This window comes from Trifolium pratense, linkage group LG7 (assembly GCF_020283565.1).
Source record: "Trifolium pratense cultivar HEN17-A07 linkage group LG7, ARS_RC_1.1, whole genome shotgun sequence".
Lineage (NCBI taxonomy): Eukaryota > Viridiplantae > Streptophyta > Magnoliopsida > Fabales > Fabaceae > Trifolium > Trifolium pratense.
The window spans coordinates 30687125-30697738 of record NC_060065.1 but is presented as its reverse complement, the minus strand read 5'-3'; the positions used below and the strand labels follow the sequence as shown (position 1 = coordinate 30697738).

The following is a 10614-nucleotide window of genomic DNA, read 5'->3' as shown; positions in this document are numbered from 1 at the left end:
AGTTTAGACGTTCAAATGGATTTGAAAATCATAATGAAGTATTCAATTATTACCACTCAAGTTTAAGATGCACAATAGAAAGAACTTTTGGGGTGTGAAAGAATAGATTTGCAATCCTACGCCGCATGCCGAAGTTCAAATATGAAACACAAGTTCAAATAGTAGTCGCAACAATGGCAATACACAACTTTATCAGAAGAACTGCTGAAGTGGATAGTGATTTTAATCTATATGAAGATGAAAACACAGTCATTCACCATGATGAAATTCATAGATCAAATAACTTGGATCCGTCACAAGTTTTCAATGTAGCTTCTTCGTCAGAGATGGATCATGTTCGAGACTTAATTCGTAATCAAATTATAGAGTCTAGGTTAAATAATTAGTTTGTTATAATGTTGAACTTTAAATTATATTTATCTATTTGTAATTTTTATTTAGATTCATTTTATTTAATTATTATGCTAATTTAACATTTTTAAGTATATGCCTTTATTTAAATATTATATTTAACTAATTAATTTTTGGTAATTTTTGTTTTATGTTTTATGAAAAAATACACTAAAATTCAATTTGGTAAATATAGATACAAAAGCAATTTTGTTTCAAATTATCCAAACAACATCAAATTTTGAGAATCACTTTTACATTAATGTATCCAAACATAAATCAATTTTGTTTAACTCAATTTTACCAAAATCAATTATGTCAAACTCAATTCTATTAAAATCAATTCTACCTGACGCTGAACCAAACATACACTTGGTGTTTGTTGCAGCTGCTGGACTTGTTGTTGATTGTGCCAATGGAGAATTTGAAGCATAGTTTGGAGCTAACTCTTTCATGGGTTGTGGAACCAAATTATCTAAATCATTGGGCTTAAGAGATTCAACAGCAATTTGACATTCGAAGAAAATAATTATGATTTTATTCTTGTATACCATTAGTGTAAATAATTACACCGATTTATTTTTATTATAAAAAAAATATTTAATGTAAAGTGAAGCGGAGTGAAATAAAATATCATTAGAATTGAATGAAAAAGAAAATAAATAATTGTTAGGTGGAGAAAACTTACCATCACATCGTGATTTTACCCCCACAAACATTTGGTAGTGTCAGCAGCTTTTTGACATCAAACGGGAAAGGGTTATTAATTGGAGCGGACTTGCAAAGGCAATAAGACTCTATCGCGATATATTTAATTTCCGAACAACATGAATCATCGGGATGTGATTCATATCCAAAATAATACGAATTACATTGATCAGTGGTGGCCATCCAAGATATACAATCCAGACCATACGATATGAACCGGGAGTTTGACCTTTGAAACCATGCAAGTAGAGTGAACACAATGAAAACATTTGCCGTCTTATTTTACTAAAGAAATTTTGTGAATAAACTATATAGTACCTTTTTGTGGGTGAATAGGTCTATATATATTACATGGTTGTTGATTTAGATATTGATGAGAAAAAGATAAAAACAAACAAAAACTGAATAATAGATCATTATCTATCATAATTAACGGGCAATTGATTCATTGCATTGTCAATCTAATTTCAATTAACGATATATTTAATTAATTAGTTACTTATTCCGCTTTTTTAAGTGTCCGTTTAGAATAGTAACAAATGTACCAATGTACTAATATAGTGTGACACAAGTGGTAGATATTTGGGCCTCTTAACCATTTGGTCCTGGGTTCGATCCCCGGCCGGTGCGTATGAAGAAGCATTTGTTGGGTGAGGTCAACCCCTTAAATGAATATCAGTTACCTCGAGAGAATTAGTTCTGCAGTGATACCTTTTAGTTTATCAAAAGAAAAAAAAAAAGAATAGTAACAAGTGTATTTTTGCATCTTATCTTCCTATAATATCCTAATTTTAATCCACCAATAAATTCTTTCTTTTTTTTTCACACACTTTCTCTTTCCAATAAATTTAATATATTATGTAAAAAAAATTAATATGTTATGTGCTAAAAAAAATTTAAAAGAAAAATATTAGTTTTCCAAATATATAGTATTTAATTATTTTTAGTAAAAAAGATAAGAGTAATTGACAAATGATACAATTGACAAATCGTATCCATAAAATATCAAACAGTTAAATAAGAACGTTAAATCCGACGTTTTTAAATACTTAAAAAGGAACGGAAGGGAGTATAAAATAAAAAGAAATCATATCAAAGATAAAGATATATATAGTGGCAAAATTATCAAATAAATTTAACGAATAAGGAAGGTTTATAAAGTTATATTTTTCAAATAGATTTTCTTCTTATTTCTATTTAGTATATATTCCTCTCAACAAACTATTCTTAAATTTAGCATATACCTCTCTCAAGAAACTATTCTCAACAAATAAATTTAGCTTTTTCATACATTTCTCTCAACAAACTATTCTTGAAATTAGCATGTATCTCTCTCAACAAACTATTCACACACAAAAAAACAATCTCAACAAACAAATTTAGCTTTTTTTAATCGAACTCATAACTTATAGTGTACTATCCAAACAAACTCCTCACCATTAGACCAAACTCAGTGACTTTAGTTTTTATTTTTTATAATACTAACAAGTTTAGTTTTATAATAATTCATTTCAATAATTTTTATATTATTTTTTTCAAAATTTCAAAAAATTTATTCATTATATTTTATATGTAGCATCAATATCTCAACAAACTAAATATATTATATCTTGGGCTTAGGCCCCCTTTTTTACCAAATATATATATATGGGAGTCCCTAATATGGACCTCTTTTTTTAGGGTCCACCCATGGTCCTTATTAAATGACTGACAGTTGTAGGTTAAATTCACTTTTCTATTTTTTTTTATTTATTTTTAATTCATGACATATCCCCTCCCTTCTTCCTTTAATTCATCCCTCTCTCCTTGTTGAGTTTTTGCAACCAGAAACCAATTAATCATCCAATTTCCAACCAATGCTTTCCTAATGCATCTTGTACTTCAAATTCACAATGGTGATTCAAATTCAACCAATTCAAATTGTCATAAAAAACGGTGGTTTACAATCCTCATTCTCCTTTAGACTAATTGAACCCTCTAGAAAAGGGATTCCACAGCAAGTCAGCAACGCTATTTATTTAAAACAAGGCATTAAACAATGACGCGCTTCAAGGTGTTTATGAGTAATAGAAACCCAGACCTCGACACGGTACTATCGCAACCGTTAATGCCTTCAAGCTAGCCGCAACATAATGAACTTGGTACCAAATCTGGAACCGGGTTCATTAAAAAGAATAAAATTAACGATGTTGTTAGTGTTTTCTCCGATTAGTCGATTCAGGAATTACATATAAAACACCATAAATAAGTGGTTCGGAATTGGCGTTGGTAAGGTGACTAGAGATGGTGGATTGGTGGTGGCAGTGGAGGTTGTGAAGGCTGTGACTGGTCAAGATTCAGAGCGAATCAATTTATTCAATCTGATTTTTTTTAACCGACTCTAGTTTTTAATGAGGAGACCGATGAGTGAAATGTGGAAAAGCAGTTTCAGCAACAAGGGAAAGAGGAGGAGGAGTGTGTACAACTACAGAGTGTTTGTGAAGAAAAAAAATAGAAAAAGTGAATTTAACCCACCACTTCCGGTCATTACAAGGACCATGGGTGGACCTTAAAAAAAGAGGTTCATATATGGGGTTTTCTAACTTAGACCCTAGTTAGGTCTAAGTTAGCAAGGTACACCTTTTCAATTGGACCAAAATACCCATTCTTTTTAATTAATTAACCAAAATACCCATTAATAGACGCGGATCCAGTGTCGCGCGCGTACCGAAGGACCATGGTTACAGACCGTTGATTTCCATCAGACAGCCAAGATCTGATCTCATCAAGACTGTCTGATCAATCCGACAGCCCAGATCATCCTGATCCATCAGATTCCAGCGCGTGCGCCACACTGGATTACACCCTGGAGAGAGAAAAATTTGCTTTTTAAAAGTAGGACACGTGTCACACAATGGTTGGCTGGATGTGATTTTTGTTCATTTAATACTTTGAACTCAATTATTTCGTTGTAAATTAATTTTTTTTTTTATTTTTTTATACCAAAATTCATAATTTTTTTTTCTACAAATAGAGACTTGGTTCGTTTGATTTGGACACCGAAAAAAAAATGCAATTTTTCACTACTTTAATCTCATTTTTTGTCTACTAAATACGTTACTTGTGTGTTGTAATTTAACACGCACCACTCAACCAACTCACTGAAACCATTATACCAGGAAAATAGTAGATAATATTCTGGAACTTTTGGTATATTTTATGAAATTTTTGGAGACCTGAAACTATTTTTAGTTAATTAAATGAGATAAAACGGTAATTAAAAACTAATGTTTGCTTCTGAAACCATTTTACTGGTAGAATGGTTGCACATAGTTGTATTCTGAAACCATTTTACTGGTAGAATGGTTTCAATGAGTAATTTATTAATTGTGTTTGCTTCTGAAACCATTTATCTGGTACAATGGTTTCAGAGAGTTGTAATCTGAAACCATTTTGCTGGTAGAATGGTTTCAGTAAGTTGATTATTAGTTATTTGCTTCTGAAACCATTTAGCTTGTAGAATGGTTACACATAGTTGTACTCTGAAACTATTTTACTGGTAGAATGGTTTCAGTGAGTAATTTATTAATTGTGTTTGCTTCTGAAACCATTTAGCTGGTAGAATGGTTTCAGAGTTTGTACTCTGAAACCATTTTCCTGGTAGAATGGTTTCAGTGAGTTGATGTAAGGTAGTGAAAAATGAGATTAAGGTAGTGAAAAATTGGGTTTTTTTTTCTGTGTCCAAATCAAACGAACCAAGTCTCTATTTGTAGAGAAAAAAAAATTATGAATTTTGGTATAAAAAAAAAATAAAAAATTAATTTACAACGAAATAATTGAGTTCAAAGTATTAAATGGAAAAAAATCATGTCCAGCCAATCAGACAGCGACACGTGTCCTGCTTTTAAAAAGTAGATTCTTCTCTCTCCAGGGTGTAATCCAGTGTGGTGCACGCGCTGGAATCTGATGGATTTGGATGATCTGGGCTGTCTGATTGATCAGACAGTCTTGATGAGATCAGATCTTGGCTGTCTGATGGAAATCAACGGCCTGTAACCATGGTCCTGCGGTACGCGCGCGACACTGGATCCGCGTCCATTGATGGTAATTTGGTTAATTAATTAAAAAGAATGGGTATTTTGGTCCAACTGAAAAGGTGCACTTTGCTAATTTAGACCCAACTAGGTCTAAATTAGCAGCCCCCTATATATATATATATATATATATATATATATATATATATATATATATATATATATATATATATATATATATATATATATATATATATATATATATATATATATATATTATATCTTTTTCTTTTTTTAAAATTTTTGTTATATCTTATCTTTAAGATCTAATTTTAAAAATTGCTTAAATTATTTGTTACATCTTTATCTTTTAGACTATGTTTGAATTGAGGGAATGAGATAGAATGAAATGAAAAGAGATTAATGTTCCATTATTTGAATTATAAAAATAACAATGGAATAGAATATTATGATGGAATGAATTACATCTCATACCATTTTTTGTCACTCCATCATAAACTATCTAAACAATGGAATGACAAATTTATTTCATGTTGCTTCATTATGTTTCACTAATATATATGATATCCCTACTAACTGAGTTAAGCTCACGGATACGCAATAAACTTGATTTCATTAACATAATATTGACTTGTGAAGTGAAGGATAGACTTTTCTTTTAGACAAACTTAACCATTCAATTTTAATGTCAAAGTATATCCTAATAAATTTTGCTTTGAGGACTAATATGTACTTCATCCGTACCAAACTACAAGTCGTTTCGTCCATATTACTAATATTTAAAAATGTAATTAATGTCGTATAGAAAAGAGAAATTATAAATTAATTTATAAAATTGTCCTTTATTAATGGTATGAGAAAGATAAATTGAAGAATTGAAAAAAATAAAAAATAAATAAGAATATAATAGAAAATAGAGCATTAAGAGGTCGTTTGTTATAGCTTATTTTAGAAAGAAAAAAATCATTTTTTTATAAAAATAATCACTTTTAATTGTGTTGCATCTGTTTGTTACAGATTTTTAAAATAATCATAAGCTAAAAATAATCAGAAAACGGCTAAAAATGATAAGCTACTAAGAGTAGCTTATAAATAATAGATTTTTTTTAGAGGAGAGAGAATAGAAATGTTAAAAGAAGAAAATTATTTGTAATTAAAAAAATCACTTTTATAAGTTGTATCCAAACAAACTAAAAATTATTTTATTTAAAAAAAATGATTTTTATTATAATAAACAAACACAAAGTAAATTCAACTTTTCTAAAAATCTCTAAAAACTAATCTCTAAATTATTTTACATTAAAATCACTATTTTTTTAATCTATAACAAACGGACAATGTTTCATTGATAATGCAAAATACTTATAATTTAGTACAAAATTAGTTCGCAAAGCGACTTATATTTTAGTACGGAGAGACTACTTTTTTTTTTAATTAAGTAACTAAAATTTACCCTTTGTGCCTCATAAACAAATATAAATTATGTGTATTTTTTTTTTTAGAGATCAAAATAAAACTTTAGTGGAAAATAAATTAAGAAAAGTTTCATTCCTTATTTCTTGGTGCAACAATGCATCCCTTTACCTCGTTTTAATTAAAGTGACATCCAAATACCCTAATCACTTTAAAAGTGATAGAAGCAAACCATATAGCTTTATCGTGCATGTATGTGTGTACGAGTAGCGAGGGATACGGATTAAGTGCAGTTGTCATCCATGACTATATGCAGTTAGTGAAATCAGAACAATCTGATTAAGATCGGATGATTCCTAATTTAAAGTTACAAAAATTATATTTTAGAATATTAAAAGTGATTTAAAATCTAAGCCGTATGATGTTAATCGAATAACTCTAGTTTGATGGCTGCATATTAACTGCACACAAATGGATGGGACTGAATCTATTTCCTTATGAGTAGTGTAAAACCAAAAAAAAGTGACTAATTAAATTAATATTTTAAGGCATAACCATGTGAAAATATGCTGTTTTTGGAGTAAAGAATAGAAGATATAATCCAAAGTTTCGGAATTCTATAAGCTTAATCATGCCTATAAAAGGCAATGCTCTTGCATTGTTTTTCTCACTCATCCAACAAATAACTAATAGCTATTTGAATCTTAAGAACAACTAGAAAATATCTTCAATGGCTAAAATAATGGTTCAAATTTTGGTGTCAATGCTGCTTGTGCTAGTGCTAGTGGCAGAGGTAGGGGCTAATACTCCAAGCTATGCAAGCTGCCAAATAAAGAAGTACAAACATTGCTATAATTTGGTTCAAGAATGTCCTAAGTCTTGTCCTTATGATTGTACTGTGGAGTGTGCCTCTTGCAAACCTATTTGTGTTGGAGGCACAAATCCTTCACATGATTATCCTACTCCTACATCCTCAACACCGTCTTCGTCTTCGTCTTCATCCTCCTCTTCTTCATCGGCGTCTTCTTCTGCTGCTTCTTCGTCATCGCCTAATAGCTCATCTAAATCACAAAACTCATCACATTCATCCTCTACACCATCTTCTTCTTCTTCTAGCTCTTCCTCTTCATCTTCATCTTCCTCTTCTTCGTCTTCTGCTGCTTCTTCTTCATCTTCATCACCACAAAAAACACCGCCTTCATCCTCTACACCGTCTTCTTCGTCCTCCTCTAGTTCCTCTGCATCTTCTTCCTCTTCGTCTTCCTCTTCCGCTGCATCGTCTTCTTCATCACCTAATAGCCCTTCTACACCAAATAATCCACCATCTTCATCCTCTACACCTTCCTCTTCGTCTTCCTCTTCATCCGGTTCTTCATCATCATCATCATCACACAAAACAGCTAGATGTTGGGACAAGAAGTATCCAAAATGTTACAATATGGAACATGTTTGCCCAAATGCCTGCTCTAGTGGATGTGAAGTTGATTGCAACACTTGCAAACCAGTTTGTAGTAAGTCTTCATATGTTTCTCCATATCAACCTTTGCACTATACTCTTACAATAATTTTTTTCAACTATGACAACAATTTTTGCATTGATACAATTATTTATCATGGAGTTATTTAAACAAATAATAAGATATGAATCTCATGTTTTTCATCACAAAAATAGTTTTTTCTAATAATTGCATACATATGTGCACGGACACATGCCCATACTATATAATATATACTACTCTTCAGGTCCCTATGAGCTTAGCTCAATTGGTAGGGACATTGCATTTTATATGCAAGGGTCGGGGTTCGAACCCCGGACACCTCACTTATCCACATTAAAGTTGGAATTTCTAGCCACTAAGCTACTTGACAAACAAAACAACTACATACTTTATCGTATGCTAATTACACCCATTTCTTGCAGAGTGTGACAAACCAGGAGCTATTTGCCAAGACCCTCGATTCATTGGTGGTGATGGAATCACTTTTTACTTCCATGGAAAGAAAGACAACAACTTCTGCCTTGTTTCTGATACCAACCTCCACATAAACGGTCACTTCATAGGTAGAAGGAACCATAACATGAAGAGAGACTTCACATGGGTCCAATCCATTGCTATTCTCTTTGACAAACACCAAATTTACCTTGGAGCCCAGAAAACATCCACATGGGATGACTCTGTAGACCGCCTTGCCCTCTCCTATAATGGCGAACCCATCACCCTCTATAAATCAGAAGGTGCGACATGGGAATCATCCGGTGTGTCAATTGTTAGGGAAGCCTCCACAAACAACATCGTTGTCGAAGTTGAAGGAAAATTTAGAATTACAGCTAAGGTTGTTCCTATAACCGAAGAAGACTCGAGGATTCACAACTACGGCATCACCAAAGATGATTGTTTCGCTCACCTTGATTTAGGCTTCAAATTCTTTTCTCTAAGCAACGAAGTCAGTGGCGTGTTGGGCCAAACATATAAACCCGACTATGTGAGCCGTGTGAACATTGGTGCAAAAATGCCAATAATGGGAGGTGGAAAAGAGTATAAAACAACAAGTTTGTTCTCTCCTGACTGTTCTGTAACTCGCTTTGTTGGTAACGATGGATCCAACGACGACAATGTCATGGTGAACAATTTGAGGCTCCCTAGCATGAGCTGCACAAGTGGTATTGATGGAGAAGGAGTTGTCTGCAAGAGATAATTTCATTGTTCAACAAATCAAGGATGCAAATGAGAAGTAATAATACAATCAAAGAATTTTTCTATTTTTATTTATAGCAATAAAGTATATCCAATTAACAAATAACTTGGATGATATGATATGGTTGTTTAACAGCTAAAGTTATTTACTTACAAGTGTATACGTGAAATCAAATATATTAAATATATTTTTCTTATAATTTCTATGGTACTTTATCATTTTGGACTGGTTGCCTCTTTGAGTTGAGACATTCATTTTCATGACTCATCAAGAAATTTGTTCATTTAATTTGGGTAAAATGTAAAAGTGATGATGAATTGAATGCAGAACTAATAGACTCAAATACATTCATTAACACGTCAAACCACACTCGCATCCGTGACCGTAACCGCAATTTAAATAAAACATGCATATAAAATTTTGAACCTAAAAGTAATAAAAGACCAGTGAATGAGACATACTATAAGCCTAACTAAGAGCTCTTGTCAGATAAGGTTCCCATCCAAGTAGGAGGCAACATCTCTGTTTGCTCATTAACAGTCTTAAACAGAGGTGGCAACATCTTGTACACATTAGCAAATTCCTTCATACCCCCCATGACACCTTCACCACCACCATTATTATCACCACCATTAGTCCAAATACTAATCTTAGGTTCAAGTCCATGTATTGCTTCAGAATTAATCTTGGCAATCTCTTGATACATGCCACCATTTATCATCAAATAGTCTCTTAGAGAATAATAGTTGCCTCCAAGTGCTTTGAGAAGTGTGTTTACATACACTCCTTGAGCTTGTCCAAGTGTCACAACCCCCTCTGCTTCCTTTTTCTTTGAATATAACTCTGCTTCAGCTTCTTGTTTACGAGCATAAAATGTTGCATCTGCCAATGCTATTTGTGCTTCTGCTTTCTTCTCAAACAGAGCTGCTTCTGTCTCTGTTTCTTGTACAACTCCCAGTTTGCCTCTTGTACCTACAATCACCAAAACAATTCATCCAGTATACTTATATAATCATTATCCAACTAATCACTTAATTGTTAATCAACTATTTCATGTTAAAATAAATTGATATGGTTTGTAGCTATCATGCACGGGTACTCCATTTGAGGGAGAGTACCAGTACTGGCCACATACTCGTACTTTAATTTATACTCATACATGTGGATTAATTTTTTAGCATTAATTTTTCTAAAAATGATGTACCGGGTACCGTACCCGCACCTAGACAACATAGGTTTGTAGATATATTATTCTTCAATATGTTTCCCAAATAAATCAACCATAGTCTAATTAATCACAGATATGCTAAAAACATAAATCATAGTGATTTAATTTCATACAAAAAAATTGAGTAATAATAAATTGAAGGCT

General features: G+C 32.1%; 2 protein-coding genes across 2 annotated transcripts; one reads left to right on the top strand and one right to left on the bottom strand.

Moving 5' to 3' along the window:
* The first annotated feature begins 7214 nt into the window (after positions 1 to 7214).
* On the top strand, positions 7215 to 9441 carry LOC123899933 (TSET complex member tstA-like). Its single transcript, XM_045951202.1, has 2 exons — positions 7215 to 8056; positions 8467 to 9441. The coding sequence occupies exons 1-2, from the start codon at positions 7276 to 7278 to the stop codon at positions 9240 to 9242; spliced, it is 1557 nt and encodes a 518-aa protein (XP_045807158.1). The 5' UTR covers positions 7215 to 7275; the 3' UTR covers positions 9243 to 9441.
* A 273-nt stretch (positions 9442 to 9714) lies between these two features.
* LOC123896235 (flotillin-like protein 3) lies at positions 9715 to 10403 on the bottom strand. Its single transcript, XM_045946650.1, has 2 exons — positions 10361 to 10403; positions 9715 to 10214 (listed from the first exon to the last, which is right to left on the bottom strand). Exons 1-2 carry the CDS (start codon positions 10401 to 10403, stop codon positions 9715 to 9717), a joined length of 543 nt encoding a protein of 180 aa, XP_045802606.1.
* Positions 10404 to 10614: the final 211 nt, after the last annotated feature.

Bases quoted from the DNA above. Each gene is read 5' to 3' on its own strand.
- LOC123899933 (XM_045951202.1), top strand. From the start codon at position 7,276: ATGGCTAAAATAATGGTTCAAATTTTGGTGTCAATGCTGCTTGTGCTA. The intron at 8,057-8,466 runs GTAAGTCTTCAT...CATTTCTTGCAG, and splicing joins CACTTGCAAACCAGTTTGTA to AGTGTGACAAACCAGGAGCT.
- LOC123896235 (XM_045946650.1), bottom strand. From the start codon at position 10,403: ATGTATGAGTATAAATTAAAGTACGAGTATGTGGCCAGTACTG. The intron at 10,215-10,360 runs GTACTCTCCCTC...TGGTGATTGTAG, and splicing joins CGAGTATGTGGCCAGTACTG to GTACAAGAGGCAAACTGGGA.